The sequence below is a fragment of the Clupea harengus genome, chromosome 17, assembly GCF_900700415.2.
Source record: "Clupea harengus chromosome 17, Ch_v2.0.2, whole genome shotgun sequence".
NCBI classification, from domain to species: Eukaryota; Metazoa; Chordata; class Actinopteri; order Clupeiformes; family Clupeidae; genus Clupea; species Clupea harengus.
In genome coordinates, this window is record NC_045168.1 from 11,020,130 (window position 1) to 11,047,497 (window position 27,368).

The following is a 27,368-nucleotide window of genomic DNA, read 5'->3' on the forward strand; positions in this document are numbered from 1 at the left end:
ATTAATATCAAGAGCATCCTTATCCTAATCTGACACATATACTATAATGAAGCATTGCTTTTCTGCTAGGGTCTTTTCTATAGGCTATTCTGCTCTCATTATTGTTCAGATATCAGGGCGAAAGGCGAGATATAAAAAAAGAATGAAAGAGGGGAAAAAGAAAGGAGAAATAAAAAAAAATGGGTGAAGAAATGAAATCGCATTCTTATTTAAGGTCAGGTGTTCAACGGTGAGGAGCGCATGAGCGCCTCTCCCCCTCCTTCACTTTTAGTCTATCAGTCTTTGATCCCAGGTTTTGGAAAACTGCAGCTGCTGGCTGCTCCCTCCTACCACGCTGAACAAACGCTATATTCATCTGCACTAGTCGTCTGCAGCTTGAACTCCCCCGAAGGAACTTCTGGGTACTTTTTCATCGCAACGGAACGTGCGTATTCAATATTACTTGTGCCAATGCATAACGCAGACAGGCACACTGCCTGGTCCTTTAAGCCAACAATGTGGAAGATCTGCAGCGTCTATTGCGCATGGGGTCTGCTGCTATTGACCGGGATCCGCGCTCAATCTCAAAGAAGGTACCCTAGCTTCATTCTTTCTTACTGCTCCTGCTGGTGATAGTGGCTTGGCATTTCAGTGAGGTCCAAGTTAAACGTAGGTGTGTGATCAAAATGTCCACACTGCAATAACATTCTGGACGACGCGGTATTCACATTCACCCCATAGAGATGCTCTTTCACTCGGAGGAACTGTGATGCTCATATTTATTCAATTGTATCGCCGGATGCGTCTGTGCTTGCGCTATTGGCCACGTCTAACCATAACGCGCCATGGTGCAGTGAAGAAATTGTTAAATTACTAGATTATTTATTCAGTTTTACATCACATGCCACCACCATTGACCATTGTGACTGTGTCAGATATTTTAAGCAATGATGTTCAATCCCTCTGTTTCCGCAGACAGGTTTTTACATGTGGTGGGAACATAACGGGAGAGTCCGGTGTTATCGGTAGCCAGGGGTATCCGGGAGTGTACCCACCCAATACAAAATGTGTCTGGAGAATTACTGTAAGTAGTTTCCCTTTTTAACATGTAACCCTCACCTTTGGTGTACAGTTACAGTAAAACGATGATAGATAATTACAGGCTTAATGGCTTGGTTTTCAATGAGAAGACATATCACCAAAATGACGCAACGGTGCTTAATTACAGCGAGTAGCCCAACAGTGCGCAGCGGCTCTGTAATTGCTGTTTGGTTGGTATTTGGCTGCCAGCCATTCAGCACGCCCGAGGGAAGCTTGAATATGAGCTGTCTGCGTTGCATTTGGGTAGGCTACAGCCAACTGTGTAATAAAACAAATAAAAAAAAAAACATTTTTAAAAGTCTGTCCTCGTGTGATGTTATTCCATCAACACTGTTGTAGAAAGTGTTTGCCACAAATGCACTTTGTTTCATTCACAGTGCTACCAACCTCTAAACAGTAACTGGGCTCACCACAGCTTGAAGAGACCCCCTAATTTGACTGGTATCTGTTACACATCACATGACATAAACTACAAGTTTTTTCTGTGGTCAGGTTCCTGAGGGCAAAGTTGTTGTCTTCTCCTTCCGCTTCATCGACCTGGAGAATGACAACCTCTGTCGCTACGACTACGTGGACGTTTACAGCGGGCATGCTAGTGGACAGCGCCTCGGACGTTTCTGCGGGACTTTCAGACCTGGCGCCCTCGTCTCCACGGGCAACAAGATGCTCATCCAGATGGTATCTGATGCAAACACAGCTGGGAGTGGCTTCCTGGCAGTGTACTCCGCCGCACACCCACATGAACGAGGTACATTTGGCATCACGTTACTTCTTGTCTCTCAGGGAGTTCACCACTGGCCATGTGTGAGCGATTAGTCACTAACCAAACCAGTTTATTAGGAACCCTATTCGGAGACTATTTTACCTAATCTAGCATCATCATTCTCCCTGACTGAAATAAGTTAAAGGCAAAAGTGCTTCAGTGAGGTGTGTTAACTGTTGTACGTGGAAAAGCATATGATTTATTCGAAAACTGTGAGAATGCCAACCAGGAAGTGTTTGTTTGAAGGGGCAAGGGTCAGGCTTTAATTAACTCAGAAGTGAGGCTTTTTAACCAGCAGCTGCCCTGGTGGAAAAGGTCACAGGGGGGTGATAGTGTGGCAATGAAGAAGAAATGAAATGGTCAGGACTGTGCAAGACGATGTGCAATTACAAATAGAGCTGCCTTTTGGGAAAACAGGATCTGTATCATGCTTTCAGTGTTGATAGCTTGCTTTGCTCACTTGTTGATTGTGGACCCTAATGGAGGAGAAGGCAGAGAAAGGAGAAGCTGGGCTTCACAGTTCACAGTGTGACGTGGAATTTCTCGCATACATTTTTTTTCCCTGCCAGTGTTACAGGGACAGGGCAGAGGCCTGTGGTCCCTTGTGCTGCTTGACTAACGGGAGCCCTCCCTCCTTACAAGCGTGCTGGAATTTTAATGGCTAGGTGTCTCCTTGGCCTGCTCTCCCTCAGTGGCAGACAGCTGCAACAGAGTGGTTTGAACCGTTATCTAAGCCCTGGCCCGCGCTCAGAGAGGCCTCAGGTTAAGTCCTTTGTTATTGCATCTTCTCTTATCTTAAGTCCTGTGTATGAGTCTGCCCAGAGCCCCGATACATGGCTAGTTGACTAGAAGAGTTTTTTTGAAGGAGGAGTTGACTGATGGTCAAAAAACAGTGATGTGGAGGACAAGGCACTGTGTAGAAGCTTTGGCAGTGTACATGTGTTTGATGGCGACTGACTTGATAAATCTCCCCTCAACATCTGCCACATAGGCTGCCCCTATTCAACTGTGAATTACAGGGGGCTGCCCACAGAGATGGATATCACTTAAAGCAGGCATGCAAGTAACATTAAGGCAAAAATGTTAGCCTCAAATTACATGAAACATTTAGTTTGAGTTCTCATCTTTCAAAAAGGCAATGGTTAGCATACATCTTATGAATAAATGCAACAGACAAGCAAATTACAGTGCTTCTGACTGTCAATCCACCTTGTTCTTTTTCCAATCTGATTTAACCCCAAACAGGAGAGCAGTACTGTGGGGGTCGACTGGTGAAACCATCTGGAAGTTTTAAGACTCCAAACTGGCCAGAAAAAGATTACCCAGCTGGAGTCACTTGTTCATGGCACATCGTGGCACCTAAGAATCAGGCAAGTGGAGTTTTGACAGCTCTCAGAGCGGCACCACTATCAGATCTGGCCTACTTCTACATGAACTCTTGGCAAGATTTGGCTTGACGCTAGTGACTGTGTGCAACTGGTTAAGCAATGGTGTCTGCCTGGAATATTTGCTTCTTATGTGCTAAAAAAGGATAACAAAATGATCACGTGTCTGTAACCAGATAATCGAGTTGAAGTTTGAGAAGTTTGATTTGGAGAGGGACAACTACTGCCGCTATGACTATGTGGCAATCTTCAACGGCGGAGAGATCAATGATGCGAGAAGGATCGGTAAATACTGTGGGGATAGCCCTCCTGCGTAAGTCCAGCCTCTGCTCAAAAAGCATCGTTTACACTGGATGTCAAACATGTCATAGATAAAGCTAATAAAATACATCTGACACAAGCAATGGACTTCATGGTTTGATTAAAAACCTTTGTAGACAAAACACCTCATATCCAAACCTGTTGGCTGTGGGTGATCATCTTGAGCGTAATGTTATATTTTAAAGAAAATGTTCAGAAGGAGCGTGAATAACATTGTTTTCTTCCTCTCTCTCCAGTCCTGTGTACTCTGATGGGAACCAGCTGCTCATTCAGTTCCTTTCAGACCTGAGTTTGACAGCAGATGGATTTATTGGGCACTATAAGTTCAGGCCCAAGAAGTTCCCCACCACCACGGTGCCACCAACCACCACCACACAACCAGTGACAACAAGACCCATACGTAAGTTTCCACAAACCAGTTTTAACAACGGCACAACTGCAAATATATTAGAGATAAATTATAGTTATAGCCAAATGCTCAACATGCAAACTACATTAGATAATATTAAATGGATTATTATCCATTCAGGGATCCTGATGGTATTCATTAGCAAATCTCAAAGGATTGGATAAAAAGATTTCCTAGCATCTCTCGTTTGTACAATTTTGACATTTTTGTGACTATTAGATCATAAAACCTGCCAATAACATCTGCTCTACACACACTGGCCTTTCCATTCGATTTGATGAAGTGGGCTCAAGATTTAGTGGTTCGCTTGCTCCGGGTGACATGGATCTCTGGTGCTCATGCCAAAGTGTGGGAAGTGCAGGCTACCTGTCAAACTACTGGCCAGAAACAGATGAACACAGTGTTATGCTTAGATTATAGGATACCTTTGTCATTCTCACACATACACACAACCACGCACACACACAAACATACACTTTCTCACACCCACACACACACACTAAATCACCCACACAGAGGAAGAAGACACATCCTTGACTCTGCTTGAGATATAACCAGGCCAGAACTCATTGTACCAGTTCTGAACGAAGATGTTTTTTTTGCTGTCAGCAGTGGTGATGTCATTACACACCAACTGCCCGATTGGCTTTATCATCCTCTGTGTCCTGTCTTTGTTTTTCTTTTACCCTTTTGCTTTCAGTAGAAAGAACAACACATGGTAGGGCTTTATATATTTCTAGAGGCCACATTATATATTATTCCACAAGGCTTTAGAGCTTGTGTAAAACAGATGTCTGCTACGGGCAGCCGGCTATATATCCAGCTCTCTCATGCAGACCTTTACGTTCTGATGTGATTCCCTGTATGGAGAGGGGGCCTCAGAAACGTTTGCTGGAGGATTGAGGTTCAAAGCAGTGATCATATACCCTCACATCTCTCCCCTCTTTTTAACCAATCCTGTCTACCCCCCCCTCTCTCTCTCTTGCACACACACACACACACTCGTTTCTCTCTCTCTCCATAGCTTTGAAGTACTCCGCAGCGCTCTGTCAGCAGAAATGCAAGAGGAAGGGAACCCCCGAAAGCCATTACTGTTCCAGCAACTTCGGTATGATTCCTGCTCTCTTTCTCTCCTTCTCTATCTCCCCCTACTTCTCTCTCTTTCCCTCTGAGACCGGCTCTGCTGCTGTGTCCACCCGACTACACGGCCCTGACTGTGTGCCTGCCTGGGTGGGAGACAGGGAGGTAGCAAGGCTGGGGTGACTCGTGGGTGTGAGTTAAACATCAGCTGAGGTTTTGGCCCTGACTGTGATTCTAGTCTCTTAGTGGTAAACAACTGTGTTTTCATATTTTTTTTCTCATTTAAACACCATGCTATCTTTGGCATGTTGGTTTGTTTCAGCGTGTCTCAAAAGATTCGTTGAGACTTTTTTCTCCCTCCCTCCTTCTCTCTCTCTCTCTCTCCTTGGCGGGAGGGCATAGTGTATTTGTGCATGGGGCACAGTTGCCTTAGTGTAAATGCGCTTCAGTCAACTGCGGCTAATCTGCTGGTATATGAAAGTGTTGATTCAGGACTGCTCCCACAACCTCGGTCACTGGTCTGGGAACAGCTCGGCCATGTTTGCATCCATGGGGGGATGTTTGCAAAGGCAAGGCAGCTATTTAATTACTGTCCCTCAAGGAGGTTTACTTGGATTTGCATATGGAGAGCAAGGAAAAGTACAGCATGGTCAGCGAGAAAAAAAGAGCTTGCATAATGCACCAGTGGAAAACTGCAGAGTATCTTACATCACTGCAGGGTAAAGATAGTCACTGTGGGCCTTCCCGAAAATATATGGCAAGCTCTTTACTTCTCAGGTCTCTCCCACATGCCAAGGATATTTCAGTAGTGAAACCCCCAAATCCCTTCACACAGACCACTCTGGGAGATTTCTGTCCACTAACTTAAACTTGACAGAATAGGACAGTCCATTCCAAGATCAACACTGTTAAACCTCTTGTTGTGTGCTCCGTAATGACCTGCCAAAGATCGGTGTCCTCACAATGCACAATGTTTTCATTCCCACTCAGTTGTCACGGGAACAGTCATCACTGCGGTAACGCGTGGGGGGAGCATGTACGCCACCATCTCCATCATCAACGTCTACAAAGAGGGCAACCTGGCCATTCAGCAGGCCGGCCGGACCATGAGCACCAAGATCATCATCCTGTGTAAGAAGTGCCCGTTTGTCAAACGAGGTAAGTCCAGCACTGGAGCCAGAGGAGGCAGAGGCAGGCATCGACTACACAGCCATTTTTATTTCTCTTCCAGCTGGTGGGATCATTAGCTTGGCTTGCTCAACTTCAGCTACGCACAGAGGTTTTTAGATAAGGGTTTCGGCCATAGATTCTTCTTTTCTCCAGAATAGATATATGGATATCTCTCTGGATATCCAAATGACTATTGATGAAATTCCTTTCAAACAGCTACCAAACACAGTATATAATGATATACAGCTGCCTATGCTTGAAGAAATAGGTAGCATATACAACTATGCTGTCAATGTAACTTACTATGCATTTCCTTGTATCATTAGCCTGCCTTTGTGTGTTTGTGTGTGTGTGTGTGGGGGGGGGGGCTGGTGTTGGTGGTAAACAGTGTTCCTAATTACTACAAAACCAGTACAAATGAAATGTTCTGAGTGCTTTTCAAGATCTATCCGCCCATGTTTACATCAGTGCATATAAGCATGGCGGAGGATGTGTGGCTAGAGGTTGCTGATTGGTTGGCACCCCTGAATGTCTCTGCCGTTACGCCACTGCATTCAGGCATTGTCTGTGTGATCTCACTAGGCCTGAGCTACATCTTCATGGGCGAGGTGGATGACGACGGCCGCGGCAAGATCGCCCCACAGCATTTCGTCATGGGCTTCAAGGCCAAGAACCAGCGAGCCTTCAACGCGCTGAAGACCAAACGCTGCTGAGGACCGCCATTTTCCTCTGCCTCTTCCCCCTTTCCGTTCCCAACACTGCCCGCGAGCGCCCTCCCCCACCCCCCTCCCACGCCCGCCGTTGTGCGGTTCATGCCGACTGGTCATCATCCAGCATGTCAAAGCTCCCATCCAATGCTCTTCCTGGGACCCAGAGGACTGTTTCGAAGCCCTCTGAATGGAATCAGAGCGTTCATTTAACTTCTCTTTTGTTGTTTGACTCTGTCCTGCCATCTCCTGTAATGATTGTTGGAGTTTGGAGAACAGCAGGACCAGTGGTTTAAAATTAGGGTGTAAAAAAGAGGACAAGAGAAAGACTGATGGGGGAGGATCTTCCGGGAGAAACGAGTGAGATGTGGGTAGAGTTTTATGCTGACACACTGTTTACAAGATACTCTTGATTCGTTGAGTTCGGATGGGGTGCATCTTATGTGGTGACACAAGTGCAATAACTTTGTAGCATTCTTTTGCAACGATATGGCATCATATAAGAATAATGCTTGACTCTGTTGTTTGTTGCCCGAGTCTTTTAAGTCTTTCATCATGAATGAAAAAGCACTCTTTTTTGGTTTTGTTTTTTGTTTTTTTGACCAGCTTGTTTTTTTCCCTCCATCAAAAATGAAAATGTTTATAATGATAGGGCCAATATAAAATAAGCAAAATGAGATATTTTCATATGAAACAGTTCTTAGTCATATGTTAACTTATATTTTATTGTTTTGTGAGAGAATAATAAAAGTCATGATCGAAGTTCCTGCCTATTCCTTCTACTTTCTGCATCTTAAGGGAGGCAAGGCGACATTTATCAAGTTGTGAATGCCAAGAATTTCCTTTTGGAACTAAAGTATGATAATAAATTATAAAGTGAAAAATATAAGTACAGCCTGTTTAGCCAGTATCGGACTTAGTTGTTACTTCCCAGAGCAGGTGTGGTGGCAGCTGTTCCACGTGCTCGGTAAGTAGGCAATGGAAGAAACGTCCTGGCAGTCAGTGGTTTTTGGAGACAGCGGTCGTCAATGGCATATTCCAAGATTTTGCTGTGGTCTTGGACTTGTAAATTACCCCAGAGTCCAAGCTCTGGCTTGAAATCAGTTATGAATTTTAGTTCATTATGACAGCGGTTGGAGTAATACTGAAGCAGGCACTGATTTCAGGTCAGTAACTCTCATCCAACAGTGCTTAGTGTTTAATGGTCCTGTTGCTGGTTAAACTCACAGCCTTGTGCCAGAGCTCAGGGAAATATCAACCTGCCATTTGGAGCCCACTGTGTTTTTCCAAATGGACTTATGATGTAATGTTTAGTATAGCATATAAGCATTCAAAACTGGCACACCTGACCAGAAACGTGGGGCCGGCGAGACCTTTTTTTCCAGAAACCTTTATTCGACTTTTTTTGTTGAAAAGACGGACACTTTTAGAAAACAAGTAGGAGGAAAGACAATTATATAAGCTCTGACTCTAGGGGCTGTGGTGTTGAGAATACTCTGTGTGTGTATGTGTGTGTAATGATTCCAGTTGAGTTCCAGTATTTCACTGCCCTCCCTCTCTTTCCCACACTCCACCATAAGTTTCCAAGAAGGTACAAATGGTCCAGAGCATGCTGGGCCAAGTTCGCAGTGGGGTGGGGGGACAAGGTATCAGGTTTGGGAGCGAGAAAGGTGCATCTGCATGGGACTTAGCTTCTGGGATAGAACATAGCATATTTGGAGGTGCGAAAGCCCAGGAGGTCCCTCATCTCGTTGCGGAACTTAGACAGGTCCTGACGCAGGTCGTTGAGGTTCTCCACGGTTGCCTGGTCGGTGCTCTGCATCTTCTGCCGGGTGGAGGTCAGGTATCGGTGAACCAGGCAGCACATGATCTTCTGGTAGTTCTCATCTCTCTTCTGCTTTAGGTTTCTCCACTCCTGCAAAACACCAGACAACCACCAGCAGGGGAGAATTACTATTGGATGCCATAGGAATGAAAATGGTCAAAAACGCAGTTTAATTCACTGCTTAGTATTAAATAGCCATTACAGAATACGTTACAAAACACACCTTAAAAACAAAGACAAGCCTGCATCATGTTGCTTAAAGCACAATGTGAAGAAAAACTTGTAAGAGCTTTAATTAAAGCCGTTGTTTTTACTTTTCAAAAAGGACTAACATACTCCTTGGAATTTGCATGCAATCCTGAAAAAGATCCCAGTTGGCTTATTCATACTCAGTTCTTTAGACTTCTCAATATCTTGCACACAGGTTATTCCAGTTTATTATGTGGCACATCTTAACTTGAATATACCCTGCAGATATATCTGTTAATTAAATAAATGTCAAAGATATTTCCAAAAAAACGTTTGGCTAAAAAGTTGTGTCTTTAGAAATAGGTTGAAGATACCTCCAAACTAATAAATTATGTTCCGTTTCAATGAGGGGGGAAATGTCTCGAAGCTATTTATCAACTGTGTGGGCTATTGCGCAAACAAGGTATTTTTCCCCAGAAGGCCACATAAGATGGAGAGTGGGAACACATATGGCCTACAAACAGTCATTCCGAACCGCTCACACACACACACACACACACACACACACACACACACACACAGACACACACACACACACACACACACACACACACACACACACACACACACACACACACACACACACACACACACACACACACACACACACACACACACACACACACACACACACACAGATTCAAAGGTGTTTTCTCTCCCTCTCTCTGACTCACCTTGAGGCTGTTCTGTCGTTTCACTTTGCCAGTGGAGGTATGTGAGCAGACCCACTTGCTCATGCTGGTCACCAAGTAGCATAGGGTCTTTGGGGAGGGAAGGATGTTGAAGGGTGGGGGCAGGGTGCACTTGTCATCAAAGTAACTGAGCCACAGCTTGGCACGAGCAAACTTCCACTCCTTGTCCTCATGGTTCTGTGAGCATATTTGTTTTGAGGAGATTGAACCCAACAACAGAAAAGGAGACCTTGTTGGTTATGTCTTTCAATACTTACAACCAAAGAATCACCATTTTGCTTTACTATTACTCTACTTGCCTTTTAATCAACTACCCCACAAGATTGATTTTATAATATTACATTAAAATAATATCACATATTTAGATAATTAATCACAGAAAATAAAGTTGTCTTAGGACTGAACCCAGCATGATTCTTCTGTGGAGGGCAGTCCCTGTTACATTGAAGCACAACATCTTGGAATCGCCATCAATGCTGAACTACATAAAAGCAGCGGGCTGAAATCCCCTGCTGACTGCCCCAGTAAGCTCCAATGGTTGGAGGCTGGTTTTCACCAAGTGTTTTGAACCAGTGCACGTGCTTGTAGGGAGGAAAAAAAACATCCACTTAGGCTGTCCTTACATGAACCATAAATTTAACAAGGCTAGCCCGTGGCCTCGTTTGTGTTGTGTGCAAAATATGGGATTAAACTCAATGGAACAGTCAAGGCACGGAGCCAGGTTTTATTAAACCAGCAGAAAAAGCATGTTTTCCACTGTTAAAGCTTGAAATTATTCGGCATATTCATTTTTGTGAAATGAAGATCATAAAGATGTCAAACATAAAATGACATTTCTGGCAGTTTTTGTGGTTCTAATCTTGCACACAAGCTTTAACACTATTGCAGTATCTTTTGGTTTGTGTTAAGATAGGGTAGGGACAGCAATGGCTAACAGGTGCCGCTCCAGTGATATAATACCTGTGGCTCAAATGCTAACATAAATCAACCACCCTCCCTAGCAATGGCTAATAATTAGCATTCAGCACATGCTGGTAATTGTCTCCAACATGTCTGGAGTTGTTTGCCACGTGTGGAAGTAGAAAGTGTGGCAGTTTCATGCTTTATGGATCACTGTCTTGTCTTGGGACATCATCAAGACCTAAGAATGTGAGCTTATATATACACTCTTATGATGTGTTAATATAGCTGCCATAGCCTGTTTGTGTTTCAGGAAGACTTGCTTATCTCCCTGATTTACAATGTGAATGTAAACCTTCTTTTCTCATTGTCTTCTGTTCCAATACAAATATATAAAGGTTAAAAAGGTGTAGAAGATTTGATGAATCTGGCTCTGAATTCTATGTAACGTGTTGGGACAGTCGCGATAGCACAGGGTGAAAAGCTCACCGCGATCTGTCTGAAGCTCTTGTGTAGCATGGCCACCAGAAGCTTGGTGAGGACGATGACCACCACGATGTTGTATGTGCCCACGATGAGGGCACCCACAAACGAGCGCAGCTCCTCCGTGTAGCTGATCCGCGTGACAAACAGAGATACGTGTGCTAGTGAAAAGATGTACCAGAAGAGGGCATAGCATGTGCCCATGAACCTGAAACAGAACATAGTCAAAGGTGAACTTTACCCATATCAGAATAGGCTAGATCACAGTACAAGGCAAATATAAGTGTTTTGATTGCTGCCTGTGGACAGTTGGGATGAGAAAGACCACTGGTGAACTAAAGAGTCTGACCATAATTAATGCTTACATTAACATCAAGGGGGAGGGAAAGAAGTGGACACATCAAGGGAAGAGGCAAAGAAGTGGTTTACCAAAGAGGCTTATGAGGAGAATGAAATGGACGAATTAGCTTCGCAATTAATACATGCGGGCTGTATTAATGACATCCCATTGTTCTACCCATTCTGGGTAAGGCCATTTCAGATTATTTAGCACAACTATATGATATCAATCAAGTACAGCTAGTATGAAGCTAGTATAAACGCCAACTTCATGATCAACTTAAACTGTGCATTCTTAATATAAACTATTCAGGAATGCTGTTCTCGATCATGTATAACCTTGTCCTTAATATCCCTCTTAGATACTACAAGGTACTCTCTCTCACACACAATTTTCTATTAATCAATTAATGATTTAGAACATAAAGACTTTCAATGTAAAACTGGGGTATGGGATACTCTTTGCAGTAAGTGGTTGTGGGATTTTGACATACGTGTGGAAGGCATCGTTGCTCTGCTGCGAGCAGAAGATGCCCTCACAGTCCTCTGTCTGGTTCTTGGCGGGCTCCTTCTGGTCTTTTCCGTAGAGCTGAGTGAGACCAATGGTGAAGGAGATGAGGACCAGCAAGAACAGGCCCAGGAACTTGCCAAACTCTTGCAACATCTGACCCATAGAGATCTGAGGGAAAACACACACCCAGGCACATGCACACAAACACACAGAGAAAATATCGTCAAGTCTCTTTTTTTTTTCTCTGGCTTAATTTATAAAAAAAGATATATGGTGTGGAAATCACCTCAGAGTGTTTAAACACTTTTATGTGTAAACACTTCATGTTTAAACACGCAAGCTTTAACTAACATATTGAGTATATGTTAAAACAATAATAACACATGTTAATTTTATGGCCTTCCAGTCAAAACAGGTGCAAATTTCGCTATGGGTGCAGATGCTGTGCTGAACCAGGCTCATAAACCTGAACACATGTGTCATGCACTGGTTCCCTGTGTGTGCTTCCTCTGTCAATCTCGCCATGGAGGCCGCAGTGAGGCCCATAAACAAACCTTCGCCACAGGCCTCCTCCAGCACGGACGGTTATTTTCTGTACACAAACATACCCAAGAGAGTATATTTATAAGTTTGTTCTGGAAACTTCCACCATATATAGATCTAAGTGTCTAAAGGTGGAAAGGTAAACGCAGGAGATGGTGCTTGGGCCATATTTTTTTCTGAAGTGCTTAGAGGACCTCATCATTCAGACAACGCCGCTCTGCTGCAGGGGTAAACACCCCAAGCCACAGAAGGCTGGGTGACAGAGAGACTGTTCTGGAAATTACACTCCTGCCACTGTGGAACAGCAGTAAATATACTGCATGGTGGTGTAGTCTGTGTACTATGGATGCAAAGTTTTTACACACACACACACACACACACACACACACACACAGAGACACACGTGTACACTTAATCCACACACAAATACACAGCACAAACACACTCACACACACACACACACACACACACAGACACCTACATCCATATACACGCCGTTCCACAGACGCACAGGCAGTCGACTGTGGTTGCGGCTAAGTGACAAGATGAATTCCCTGACTGGAGGCCAAGTGTTGGGCCACAAGGTGCGCTCGCTCCCTGGAAGACTGGCAGGCTGTTTACTTGTGAGAGCCTCCATCAGCATCATTCATCTGCTTGTTCCCCTGCAGCGTCCCAAAGAGGGGGTTTCCACAGCTAATTCCCCTCACAAGCGGCTTTGTAGTGGGGCTGATTTAGAGGTAGGAGGTGTTCCCCCACTGCCAGTCTTGACACTACCTCTCAGCTTACTGTACAAACAGCCCAGGAATGCAGCGGGGGGGTCCAATGCCCCTTAACCCCCTGACTGTGGAGCACAAGTGCAGGAATGACGCTGGCAGGAAAAAGAAAACAAACCCGCACATGCACACGTGTTCTCATACACACACCCAAACAGGCGACACCAACTCAAACATACACACACATACGGAGACACACACACACACACACACACACACACACACACTCACACACACATAGGTAAACACACGCACACACACACAGACACAGGTAAATACATGCATATATGCTGGGCACACACTCACACATACTCACGACTTGTCAATCATCTCCCCTGACATCTCTTCTGACGGAGACAGAGACAGAGAGACACTGAGCTGGTGTATAGAGAGCAAGCTGTGTGTCAATAACAGTCTGGGCTCTCACTGACCTCAAGCTGTACTCAGCAGTGATTCAGTGGAAACATACACACACTCTCACACACACACACACACACACACACACACACATACACACACACACACACACACGTACAGCCAAGCTACCCAACAAGTAACCTGGTAGGGAGGATAGACTCACCCATAAGGTATTCACTACGTCAACTCTACTGACTGAGTTGGATCTGTGTGTGAATGAACTCAGTGTACTATCACTGCTGGGGACCCCAAGGGTATGCTTAATGATATACTTGACTATGTAGATTGGCTTGTGATCCGACTGAAATGGGAAAAACATACAGAGCACTGGGACACTGAACACAATATTGTGGGTAAATGTGTAGTTTAGTGTGTGTGTGTGTGTGTGTGTGTGTGTGTGTGTGTGTGTGTTTGTGTGTGTGTGTGTGTGTGTGTGTGTGTGTGTGTGTGTGTGACCGCACATGTACTGTATGTCTGTACATCCTCGACTCCTTGCTGATTGCTTTTCCAACCTTGCCGGCCAGACAGTGATGTCACTCTCTGAGCACGTGCAAAAGGAATGGTAAGACAAGAACACAGCCACAGTGAGAGAGCTCAATCATTACACATGAGAGACTCACTCCTGCTGTTACCCCCACAGTGCACACACACACACACACACACACACACACACACACACACACACACACACACACACACACACACACACACACACACACACACACACACACACACAGCTGTTAAATGATAATCACTGGAAACAAACCTTAGGGCAAAGGACACCTTTTAACTGTTCCATTTTCATGCAATGTAGTTCTTTCCTTAATATCTTTTAATATAATTAGAAGAGAGAGAGAGTGTGAGAGTGTGTGTGTGTGTGTGTAAGAGAGAGAGAGAGCGAAAGAGACAGGAATCACACTAGATGTGCTCAATTAGAGAGGAAAGGGAGAGTAAGAGACAGAAAGAGATAAAAAGACTCAAGCCAGAGGCCGTCTTGATGTGCTGAACCTGAACAGATATTATAAATGGGAACCAGACATCTGGGGAGAAATGTAGGAAACAAAAGCGCACAAAAACAGAGAGCGCTGATTGCCAATTTAGAGGATCAAGAGAAAATGCCCTGGAATGCTCTGTTATGAGCTTAAAGTCATGAGTTATCCTGCATTCCCACAGGACACTATTCAATGAAAGCATACGAGGACTGGCCGTCCCCATTGAAACACACACAAATATGATGTATTATTTAGTATACGGTACCAGTTATATTATTATAGTATTAATAAAGCATTTACTGCAGCATTCACTATTACTAAATTATAGTTCATACTGAAGTTCATGGTTTGCTACTGAATTGAAAAATGTTAGGTAGGAAAAATTAATTAGTTGACATAATCAATGTATCGCTTAAATATCTAACACTACTTTGTTTCTTTATGTTTGTTAGTACTATACATGGATTAATTAATTATAAATTAAATTAAAATTAATGGAATTAACTAATTAATTAAAACTATTAATTAATAATTAACATTATTCAGGTGTAATGAGAAGAAATAAATACTCCTGAGAGCAGACAGACCATGGTTGCTATGGTGACCCTACCTGCAGCGGCCCCAGGATGGAGCTGGTGGTGTACATGAAGAAGAGGCGTAGGTAGCTGAGCACATTGGCAACGGCAAACAGGCCCTCGGCCACCAGGATGGGGTGGAAGGCGTCCCAGTTCTTCCTCTCTGTGTCCACCTTATCCTTAAACTAACCCAGAGAGAGAGAGCATCTGGTCAAAACACCCCAGGGATACCATAAACAAGCACCTCGGAATGTCTCTGCCTTTTACTTCACAAACTTATGTTGTAAATCATGCAAATATATTAAATATACTTAAAATAGAGTTGCACGTATGAACAGCAAAAACATGTTATTTCAACAAATATTCTCTATGCATGACTTTTTTGTACAGGTGCTATATACTTTGCTGCCACAGTCTTGGTGGAACAGTTATTGTGTTGTGCTAGATTTGTGATCTCTGCTTTATGTCTGTGATTCTGCTGTGCGATGGAGTGAGTGAATTGCATATATCTGCTGTGTGATGGCCCCACAAGAGCATTATGATTTGATTATGAGACTTGCATTGTGCTCTGATGGATAGAGCTAATTATACGCTGACCACAGTACACTGACTGATCGATTACCAGTCAGATGAGCATCTAGATGCTAATGGGAACAAGCACTCGTGCACAGAAGATCCCTCTCTGTGGCAATCTAAGACACTGGGAAAGTTTGTGTGTGTGTGTGTGTGTGTGTGTTCACCTTGCTGTGGGCCACCACTTTCAGTGCAAAGGTGGCCAGGTACAGGGAGTTCATGACGAAGCTCAGCTGGTTGCGCGACTCCTCCAGGAAGTCCTCCAGCCCACAGTACCACAGGCGCTTGACATCCGACCACACCATGCCTGTACACGGAGGAATGCCATGCTCAGCGACACCCCGCAGACCCAGCAGGACAACCCACCATTTTTGTTCACCCCCCCCCCCCCACACACACACACACCCCACACACATCCCTTGTTCCACTCTCCCAGAAGCTCCATCATTCCAAGCATTTTTCCTGACAATCACTTCCAGATTCCATATCTGAGTCATCCTAACCCATGGGCTTCCTTGGAATAAAAATGGTCCAGACTCAAGAGACCCTACGACTCATATACATCAGTCTGGATTTATGTCCAGGATTTCACAACATGGTTCTGGACTCTCCCAAACTATGAGCTAGCGGCCTGTGGATCAACGCCACCACCGGCAACCTACATTCCACATTCATCCTGTTTACATGGGTCTTAGGCAGAGAGTGAACAGACCCCCAGCACTAATAGATTGGGTGAAAGCCACAGACACTTCTGCTACTAGTTGTTTCGCAGAAGGGCGCTGTGTCTTTTGGCGATCATCATAAACATTAGCGCATCATTATAAACATTAGGAAAGAGTCTGGTCTCTACCTAATGAGGTGTGAAGAGAGAGCATATGTCTGACAGACGGACGCCGAGGGCTCCACGCGGCCTCTCACGCGGCCTCTCGCGCTACACCCCCTGACACGGTCTGGTGGTGGTACAGCCCTCCCCAGGGCCTGGTCATAGAGGAAGGGAGCGAGCAGGAGCAGAATGTTTCAGAGCTGCATCACCCCTTGAACTTACACTGGAGCGGCTCCATGAGTAAGTTCACCCAACCCTTGTGAACGCGCCCACGCTTTCCACTTACTCTTTTTTTTTTCTTCTTTCGAATGGGATTTACTGCTTGTTTATGTTTTTGTTTCCCCCCTCTCTCTCTTTTTTTTCTCCACTTGACAGATATTCGAAGCAGCCACGTCTGATTTAGTCATCATTTCAGGCATCTGGTTTCTGGTGTGAGGGGGGAAAGTGAATCACGGGGAGAGATGCAGACGGAACAATGGGACCTGGAGACGCCACACATGCAGCGCCATGGTTACGGTGCCAGGATGCGATGGGGAGACGCTCTCATCTGGAGTTCCAGTTTCTCGCTGAGAAACAAAAAGTCACAACTGGCTCAATTCAAACAACTCCCTGACTCTGAGCAGTGAGCAAGAGAAAAGCCAGTTGCAGCCAGAAGGCACAAGCTGTTTAAAACAACGCTGCTGGCTAATTCAATACTGACTATTTGATCACTGGATTTAATATCAAATATTTTTTTAAAATGGAAAATACATTTGAAGTACAGAATATTACTCCCAGTGCTCAAGTTTGCAGTGACATCTGTGGTTTGTGGTCAGACCAAGTGATAATAGTGTTCGTGTGTGTGTTTCCATTGTGTCTGACTGAGATTTGGTCAGTCATGCACTGAGGCTCTGAGGGAGAATGTTCTTCCCCCCTCTAGTGGGCCTTCTGGGCCTTAGGCACAACCCCAATGGAACTCTCCACCAACTCATTCATGTCATTCATGAAAGCCCTCACAATAGTGCGCATTGTTTCAGATCCTGGTTCCCTGGACCGGCATTAAAACAACTTTTGATGAAAACACTACATGCAGTTCACTCTAATTAAAAGCCATGGTTCTGGTGACCCGAAGTTATTATAGTGCTGAAATATGTGATATAATATCAATGCATTTTGATGCAGAAAGAGATTGAGAACATGCAGATTAACAACCCGTCCCTTGTTCCCTCACTGCCTTAATTATTAAATCAGTGCCTCGTCAAAGAGGAAAAAAAGAAAACGACTGAGACAAACGACTGATGAAAAACAAGAGGTAATGAAGTCCACTGTGTGACTACACTAATGGTGTCTTGGCTGTTGGCAGCAGACTGCTCCATCAGCCTATAAACCTATTCTTCAGCATCAACACAGCACAGCGGACCCAAAACAATAGCATTCATGAAGCTGTTATGAAATAACCTCAGATGGCTCATAGAATTGGTTCAGTATGTCTCTTCATCTTGGTCTACACTCGGTATCGTTGTTTTGGCCTGAGGTGTTACTCATTTCTGTGGACTTGAGATACGGACACACTAAAGCACAACAAGAGAAACAGATAACACTAGGAATGAAACACATACGGGGAAAACAGAGTTCTTCTGCTAGCCTACAGAGAACAGAGTAAGTCATCTTTTCTTTATGAGCAAATGTCTGACAGCGAAAGGACACAGCATGGAGACGATCATTGTTATTGCCTCCTGATGTGAAGCGCTAATTTAGAATGCTGTTTCATATTCGGCCGTCTCTCTGCTGGTGGGTATTACTGTCAATTATATCATCCATTTCCCCTAGGGCCATAATAACGTAGTTTTGGACTGGAAGGCAAAGCCACTGATTGTTCTAACGAGACACATGAAACACACTGAAACAGTGATGGGGGATTCATTTGTTATGCGAGTCGAGGAGATTTACATTTTTCCTCAGTTTTATAAAGAAAAACAGAGAGAGGATTTAGAAATAGAATAATATTCATCGAATACAATCTTTGTCAACTTCCAAAGATGGATGGAATAATGTATTTTCTGTGGTCAGAGGCATATATTTTGCAAAAGGAATAAACCTTTTCTATTCGCTCAATGTTTTAAAAAAAAACTAGAGTTATGAACCTCTAAGGCTGTTGACTGTGTATACCAACCAAGACCGTCTCAATCCAAACCCCTCCGGTTATGAAGGTCCCAGTCCCACAAAACTACACCCCACTCAGTCGTCCTCCTCAGAACCTCTAAAGGCCGTTGACTGTGTATACCAACCAAGACCGTCTCAATCCAAACCCCTCCTGTTATGAAGGTCCCAGTCCAACAAAACGACACCCCACTCAGTCATTCATCCTCCTCAGAACTCACCCACAATCCACAGGATGAGCAGGTAGTCGATCATCTCCAGCGCGGGCCCCATGGTGTTCTTGGTGTCCTCGTTGTAGACCAGCGAGTAGAGGTTGAGCAGCAGCAGGAAGGTGAAGTAGGAGGCGCTGTGGATGATGAACTTGATGAAGGGCGTGTGGATGACCTGACCGACGCGCGAGCGCGGACCAAACAGGTAGCACACTGACAGCAGAGGCCACAGCAGCGTCACGCTCAGCACCGACGCCATCTTCAGGCACGTGTGCTTGCGCCGGTAGCTGGCCATTTCGCCAAACCACACTGTGTTGAGGAACTGCTGGCAGTTGGACTGCGCCACAAACTGGAGGGGAAGAAGGAAGAAATGGGTAGTGTGCTGTGGCAGAGATACAGATACATGGAGATAGACATACAAAGACTTAAAACCAAGAATCAGCAGGCCTGTATAAATGTGTGAATCCAAGTATTCTTTCGTTCTTTTGCTTAGCTGCACTGGGGAAACCAAGAAACATCTAGAAGTCTTTTGATTATCAATTTCATAGATGTTTTCAGTCCCTGAAGGATACTTCCTACACAACTCTAAAGAACCCTCTAGTTTTATAGAGGGTTTTACATTTGTATGTTGAGCAGCACTTGAGTTGCATGACCACATTTCCCCAAAGTACCTTTACCGGATAGTTGATATTAATGTTGGTACACACTTTCACCCACTTGCACTTACTATGTCACATTTCTATATGCCTGAGTGAATGAACCATGTCCATTACTAGTCATTTGAAAACAGCAATTGTCAGCAGAAAGCCCTAACAAGTAAGTCTCAAACTAGGGGATAAAGTAAATAGTAAGTAACATCCTAGAAGAAAACTGAATTGAAAGCAGGTGGCTAACCAATGGTCATGTATTACTGCACACACAGGCAAAGCTTAGAACACACACACTCACACTCACACAAACTCACACGCACACACACACACACACACACACACACACACACACACACACACACACACACACACACACACACACCTCCTTCTGGTTGTACTTGATGGCCAGTTTGAGGCGGCTGAGGTTCATGCGTTCCTCCATCAGGCCACGCTTGTCCATGTGGTCCTCACTGCACGTGTGGTTCAGGATGACCTCCAGCTCTCGAGAGTTCCTGGCCTGGGCAAGCAGGTCCTTGGCGAACATCTTGCACTGCTTGGCCAGTTCATCATAGTCGTTCCTAACACAGGAAGAGGAGGGGAGTCTCAGTACATCTCAGGTGGGAGTACAGCATATGTTCATCGTCTAAAACACCACAGATATTCCTTAAAGAAAGTAACACGCTATCGTGTCTAACACGCTATCGTAACGGTGTTAATTATCGGACGGCGTGTGTTATCGGCAAACGTTTGCGTTGTCATGTTAACCCATTATTGAACTGAGCATATTGATAGTTAATCCATTATTAAACTTAGCATTGAGATTGTTTAACAGAATGGCCGATGTTTGACACTGTCCGATAACTGACATAGCTACGCTAATGACCTAAAAGTTATGCAAAAACCTTGCCTAACACATGTTGACACTGATAGAACCTTGCCTAACACATGTTGACACTGATAGAACCTTGACATAATTGGTGATGTAAATGCTGGTGATGGAGATGCTGGTCACTTCCTGAGAAGCCTACAGAACTACATAGCTTCATTGGCTCGTGGGAACAACAGGTGTGCATATCTTTTTTTTCTGACCAAAATGCATTTGAAGCAAAACTAGTTGCCTGTAAACACAAGCCTCAAAAAGTGGCATACTGTTTCTTTAACTTCTAGTCTTTAATGTCTGTGTGTCTGTGTGTGTGTGCGAGTGTGTGTGTGTGTGTGTGTGTGTGTGTGTATGTGTATGTGTGTGTGTGTGTGTGTGTGTGTGTGTGTGTGTGTGTGTATATGTATGTGTGTGTGTGTGGAGGGGGGGGGGGTTGTTCTATATGTGTATGAGAGTGAGCATGTGTATTTTTGTGTGTGTGAGAATGACAGTAAAAGGGTGTCTCTTCTGACATTAACACGCTTGCACCCTCTGCCGGTAGCTTGGCCATAATGAAACGCCTGACACATTAAAACAGCACGCCTGTTCCTTCCCTCTTCTTTGTCTCTGCCATTAACCACCCTTCGCTCCATTAACAGGCTCTGCTTTTACCGCCCGGCGGGCTTAAGCGACCGGATGTCTGGGCCTCTGGACTCCAGTGCGGGGCCTGCCATGTGTATCACAGAGGTCGTAAAGCTGTCAGTGTCAGAGTGGGCTGTTGCTGCTGCTACTGTTGCTGCTGCTGGCACTGCTGAGGCTAAGGCTGAGGCTGAGGCTGTGTGGTGCACACCTCCGCCATGCTGAGCTCACAGAACTTTAAGGCTGTGTGTTCAAACCAGATGCATTTAAAAGCAGACAGCTAATATTTTACAAAACGACTGTCAAAAGTAAATATTGTAAAGTAAATTGGATTTACTATGATGTACTGCTAAAATACACCTTGTAATCTAACCAGATTTGAATTAAATTGTCCAACTAAATTACCTAAATTACCTAAATTACCAAATGGTTGCTAGTAAAATAACGATAAACTAGCTGTATTTTGCCAGGAGTATTTGAGTGCACTTCACCTCCTGTAGCAATATGTGTCTGTTTGTTTGTGTGTGTTTGTGTTTGTTTGTGTGTGTGTGTGTGTGTGTGTGTGTGTGTGCGCTTGTGTGTGTGTGTGTGTGTGTGTGTGTGTGTGTGTGTGTGTGTGTGTGCGTGCGTGCGTGTGTGTGTGTAGAGCGCACCTGAACTCCACCTCCACCAGGCTGAGCTCGCGCAGGTCAGCGCTGAGCTCAAAGGCCCGCAGGATGGGGTCCTCCTCGGTCAACATGATGAGAGACGGACTCGACAGGCACCGGTAGATGTCCAGACGGAACCTGAGGGAGAGGGGGAGGCAGGAAGCACAGGAGAACACATGAGATGGAAGAGGAGATAAAAGAGTAAGATAGAAGAGTGAGATGAGCTGGCCAATTAGGTTGCTACTACATCGTTAATAGATCGAGTTTACAGATGGATAGAGCAGAGGACAGCACTTTGGCGACAGCAGCAGCAGCAGCAGCTGCCATTCTATAAAAGCAGTTGGATTTGAGGTTTCTATTGTTGTGGTTGTAAAACTGTGGCTGCTAAGAGATAGAGGGCCTCTCAAACATGCCAGAAACCATTAAGAACAAATTAATGAGATAATGGAAGATGATATAATTCCATCTGCACTCCAGAGATGGTTTGTGTGGTTGAATTTATGAGGGTATTTGTGTGTAAATAGGGATTTTTGAGCATGTATAACTGTAAATATGTCGTGTATATATATGTGCATCGTGTCTATCTGTTTGTGTGTGTATTTGTGAACATGTGTGTAAGTGTGTGTTAACTAACTACACGGATTCACCTGGAATGGCGCAGGCTGTCCTTCTTGTTTTTGGCGTTGCAGAGCGTGCATTCGCAGCCCACGGCGTGTGGTCGTGGCAGAGAAATGTCCTGCTTCAGCAGCATGGTCAGGATCTCATAGTTGTTCCTGTGGGCAGCCAGAATCACTGGTGCCACGTCCATGGTGGTGGAATATTCCGGGTTCTGAATGCGCTGCATCAGTTTCTGTGGAAACAGAGAACAGAGTATAAGGTCATAAAAACCTACCTGGTATCTGGACATTAACACAGACATCTTGTCCACATGATAAATTACTTAATTAATTTCCCCTGCAAACAAAGCTTGACGTCCATGGCAGAGACTAGATGTACAGCATACGCATGTATTAAATGAAATGAAACATGAAATGTTCACCTTAATGGATTTCAGTTCGGCTTCTATACACCACTATGAATCATTCTCTCATTACATTTGAGTCATTTGGGCTTAAACTGGCAAAAGGAAGAATGCTTCCAAAGCTCTCGAATCTTTCACATCTGATGATTTTCCCTTAATCCACTTACCATTATTGCAATGCAAAAAGCATCAGTGAGTTTTCAGATCTTTGCTTGTAAAACTTAATTCAAATAAACTGCAGCTACAGATTCATCTGGAAGCTTGTGAGTAAATGAGCACAGCAGGCGGATCTGATGGTCCATACACGTGCCCTCTCCACCGCAATAGCCATAATGGCTTTTCATGGGATGGGATTCTGAGAGTGCACTGCATACATATATATAAACAGTCAGAGAGAAATTTGAAAGCATGGAAGATGCAATTATAGCTGATGGGCAAAGGTGAGAGAAATGTAGAGATTTGCATAATAATTTTTTTCTAATCATTTTCTCACTTGTCTCTATGTCAACTTTTTCTATGTCAAAACTCTTCACACAGTGGGTTTTTACAGGCACACAAGCACATCCGTTAACCTTTGGTGCTAAATGCACTACAACCACCAAACCACTTCATACTTCACCCAAAAGTGACTCATGCTGCCATGACTATAGCATATGCTATTTATCTCTCAATGTACAATTAACTAAAAAAACACAGACAACTTGAAGCTGAATGTGTGAAGTGTTTTGAAAAAGTGTACATGGTATTCAAACAAGTGTGAAAATGATTGGAAAAAACTGTACCATCATTTCTATAGGTAATCTAAGTAGTTTAGTATGGGGAACTCACGGCCATGGAAGGCTTCGAGGCCCTTCTGGGCCGATGGTTGAGGAGAATGTCCACAGCTCCTACCACCTCCGAGTCGATGGCCACCAGCAAGGCATCTGTTGCCTAAAAAAAACCATAGAAAGAATAAAAACAACAAAGATTAACTTTAAGGCAGTGACAGCTGAACCAGATACACCTAAAAGAACATGGTTTTACCAAACCGCAGGCTAAATAAAATAATTCGATTTACAATTGTGTACTAGATACACAATACACCTTGCTATCTAACCAGATTTGCATGAAATAGTGCACCTTAGTTGCCTTTCAAATGGTGGCTGGTGAGATAGCTTTATGATAGTCTTGTATTTGTGTGCATTTCACCTTCTTTGGCAATGTGTGTGTGCATGTGAGTGTGTGTGTGTGTGTGTGTGTGTGTGTGTGTGTGTGTGTGTGTGTATGTGTGTGTGTGTGTGTGTGTGTGTGTGTGTGTGTGTGTGTGTGTGTGTGAGTGTGTCAGTGTTTGTATCCGTGTGTGTTACCTGACATCCATGCTCCAACAGCAGCTGGAGGATGTCCAGGTTCTCATTCTCAATAGTGATGGTGACAGCATCCCGGCCCAACACATCCACACAGTTGATGTTCAGCTCACCATGCGCCTTCTCTTCCAGAAGCTTCTTCACCATATAGTAATCACCTTCCAAAAACCAGAAAAAAAGGCATTTTGACTTTCCTCCAGTTCTTTGTCTACTTTCTCTCACTTCCTCACCTTCTTATCCCCCTATCCTGTTTTTTTACAAACACACTAAAAGGCATACATCAACAAATCCAGCAATATCCTCTATATCGCCTCTGCTTCTTGGCGAGTTCAGAGTACAATGATAACAAAGGCGAGAGCTTCTTCGACCTCCTTTTAGGCAGACTTTATATGGTAAGCACCGGAGCTGGAGTCTGTCTCTGTCTGTAAACCGTATCATCCCTGCTCTCTCTTGGGAACTCTCCCTACAGCAAGATGATCCTACCAACATGAGGCAAAAACTGCAGAAGCACAACTCCAACTCTCCTGTTACTGATCTGATGCTTCAATACACTGAATTAGTTTCAAACATTGATTCAGTCCTATCGTGTTAATATATTTAGCTTAATATAATTATTTTGCTGTTTAAGAGGTTAGTAAAGTCATGGACAAAAATGAGAAAATAGATTTTTTCTTCTGAAAGCAGTGATTGGATTAGAAATAAAAGTGTGTCATCCTTACGTCAGCCTATTGTAGTCACTTTTCAATTGACTGTCACGCAGTGAGCACATTATTCCGCTGCATTTGTCTGTGTTTTGCCGTTTTTAATAGCTCACAAAAATGGGTAAAGAAGCATCACTCTCGGAATGTCCAGAGGGCGCAAATTGTGTTTTTTTCACCAGGTCTGAATGAGCGATTAGTGACAAGTAAAAGTGTATTAAGACTGCCATTCACAATTCACTCATGAAACTGGCTAATTCAGGGACTTGTTTGGACAGAAAGTGGTCTGGGCGTCTGTGAACCATCACACTTAAGAACCATAGACATATATAGATATCCATCATATACGTATATATATATATATATATGTCTATGTTAGGAACTCTTTCACACTTAAGAATCCTTCACACTTTTGTTGATGTTAACTACAAAATAGTTGGAGGACCTTTTTAAAACTCCTTGGGTAGACTTCTGAGGTGCCTGAACAAAATTTGAATTCAATCAAAAACCATCTAACTACAAAATGGATTTGACATTAAAATTCTTTGAAATGTACAAATAATACATTTGCAAAGTACCAAAGTAAATCTTTGTTTTGTTTCCTTAGATGTTATTGGACATGGTGATACTAAAAGTGGATGTTTCATTGCTTTCACTTGTATGAACGCCTGTAGCTCAGTTGGCAAAGCTAGGGGACAATACCAAGACCATGAGTTCAGCGCCCGCCGAGGGTGCATACATGCAGATAAAAGTAGTAGCCCCCAAAAATCATTAGAACTCATGAGCTAATCGCACACTTTCCAAATTCATCATTTGGCATTGATTTCCATATTGGATCAATTCCTAATAATCCCACTGAATAAGTTTCACTTCCCCATGATGCAATTGTGATTTACAGTAATCCCCTGCATAAAAGTACTATCGCAGATCATTAAACGATATAATGATGCAAGTAACAGGAAGTATTTGTTTCTTAACAGGACTGGGTTAAGAAAAAGTTACCTGATGTGCTCCAATGCCAATTACAAATGCACTGGACAGAATCGATATAGCCACAACATGAGATATACCATGATGTGCCAAATAATTTCATTGAAACAATAGTTTGATGACTGAGGTTATTTTTTAGGTTCATCAGCCAGCGTATGAGCTGTCTAGCTGAATGGTTTACATAGCTGACTCCAAAGCAGTTCCACACAATGATAGGGTTCTAGACTCATTTGAGGCATTTGTTGAACATTAATAACACTACACAAAACAGTAAAGTACTGAAAAAGTATTAGAGTGTCTTACTGTTGACTTTCTTCTGGTAATTTACTGGAGATAATGTGAAACCTGTTTTTTGCAACCGGCATAGTTCTTACAAAATACTATGCCAATAAAATACTACTTAAGAACTACATTATGTTACTGGCCAATAGCTGGCAGTGACTTACTTTAGTTTTCACAGGAAATGTTTAATTGTCTAACTGTGTTTCCAAGGAAATGGCATTCTGATCAGCCAAAGCTAGCAACACCATGAGGAACCGTGCATAATCTCATTGTATTGGACTGAGAGACAGATGGGATGCTTTTAGTAGCATGCTCAAGATAATCAAGTTCCACTCCTCCCTGCAGCAACAGGGGTTTATACTGAGATGCTATGATACTATGATATACTCAGTTCTCTGATATTGCAGATGTTGATGCAGCATCATGAACTTACCCTTCTCACAGGCCAGTAAGAAAAGCTTCTCGTCCAGCGTCGTCTCCTCTTTTACCTCCCTCACGTCCTTCAACGCTAGGTACTTATCTGGAGAGGACACGTCCGTGCCCTGATATAGAGCAGCCATTACGACGGAAAGCGAGTAGGGTAAAACACTGATGTGCATCCCACTAGGAAGAAGCGACCATTTAACCATGAAACCTAGTTACAACAGACGGAAAGAGCCCCCAAAATCTGTTGTCCTTCCTTCGGATGATAAAGGATATCAACCTTGGGTAGAGAGACAGAGATGATTTGAATACAAGTACAAGAACCCTCACAGCCGACGATCACATCGGCATTCGCAGCCCATTCTCAGCATATCAATTTTAGCGTCTGTAGCATATGTCACCAAGCGGTCCTCCTCAAATATTCAAATCCTCCCAAGCGTGTGGATAAATAACCACACTCATACGGTCCTCATCGCTTATCATAATCATCAACACGGGCTTTGCCCTGCGCCTTTGACAGCTCTGGTCCTGATGTGGATGTTCTACAGTACTGCGCAAGTGCGGTACCCACCTGCGCCACCTCTTTTGATTGCAGCATCCTGGTTGGTTACATAACATGAATGGGTATTTACACCAACACACAGCAAATTAACTATTGGGAAATATAACATGGATGGGTATTTACACCAAAACATAGCAAATTAACTAGTTTATTAGGACGAAAGGAGAGTGTAAAACCAAGTCAACATTTTGTATTGATCATTAACTTCAAAGAACATTCGAACACAACACAACATGAGGACATCTGCAATATCATTGAAATGAGGAAAAGATCATAACATATTTGCTCAGGTGCCA

General features: G+C 43.8%; 2 protein-coding genes across 2 annotated transcripts; one reads left to right on the forward strand and one right to left on the reverse strand.

Moving 5' to 3' along the window:
• The first annotated feature begins 13 nt into the window (after positions 1-13).
• Positions 14-7,677, forward strand: pcolce2b (procollagen C-endopeptidase enhancer 2b). The gene is made up of 9 exons (XM_012815132.3): positions 14-572; positions 955-1,063; positions 1,573-1,828; positions 3,089-3,213; positions 3,405-3,541; positions 3,786-3,949; positions 4,983-5,066; positions 6,029-6,196; positions 6,791-7,677. The coding sequence occupies exons 1-9, from the start codon at positions 241-243 to the stop codon at positions 6,919-6,921; spliced, it is 1,506 nt and encodes a 501-aa protein (XP_012670586.3). The 5' UTR covers positions 14-240; the 3' UTR covers positions 6,922-7,677.
• trpc1 (transient receptor potential cation channel, subfamily C, member 1) lies at positions 7,620-27,082 on the reverse strand. The gene is made up of 13 exons (XM_012815115.3): positions 26,521-27,082; positions 24,121-24,275; positions 23,603-23,704; positions 22,401-22,603; positions 21,760-21,891; positions 19,991-20,186; positions 18,971-19,307; positions 15,955-16,094; positions 15,250-15,399; positions 11,898-12,082; positions 11,071-11,272; positions 9,664-9,858; positions 7,620-8,830 (listed from the first exon to the last, which is right to left on the reverse strand). The coding sequence occupies exons 1-13, from the start codon at positions 26,714-26,716 to the stop codon at positions 8,603-8,605; spliced, it is 2,421 nt and encodes an 806-aa protein (XP_012670569.2). The 5' UTR covers positions 26,717-27,082; the 3' UTR covers positions 7,620-8,602.
• Between the last annotated feature and the right edge of the window lie 286 nt (positions 27,083-27,368).

What these genes read in the sequence shown, in the direction of transcription:
- pcolce2b (XM_012815132.3), top strand. Translation starts at nt 241, where the DNA reads ATGAGCGCCTCTCCCCCTCCTTCACTTTTAGTCTATCAGTCTTTGATC. An exon ending in TCGTGGCACCTAAGAATCAG is followed by an intron (nt 3,214 to 3,404) that starts GCAAGTGGAGTT and finishes GTCTGTAACCAG; the next exon opens with ATAATCGAGTTGAAGTTTGA. An exon ending in TTACTGTTCCAGCAACTTCG is followed by an intron (nt 5,067 to 6,028) that starts GTATGATTCCTG and finishes ATTCCCACTCAG; the next exon opens with TTGTCACGGGAACAGTCATC.
- trpc1 (XM_012815115.3), bottom strand. Translation starts at nt 26,716, where the DNA reads ATGGTTAAATGGTCGCTTCTTCCTAGTGGGATGCACATCAGTGTTTTA. An exon ending in GACAGCCTGCGCCATTCCAG is followed by an intron (nt 21,892 to 22,400) that starts GTGAATCCGTGT and finishes CCTCTCCCTCAG; the next exon opens with GTTCCGTCTGGACATCTACC. An exon ending in TCAAGTACAACCAGAAGGAG is followed by an intron (nt 19,308 to 19,990) that starts GTGTGTGTGTGT and finishes CTTCCCCTCCAG; the next exon opens with TTTGTGGCGCAGTCCAACTG.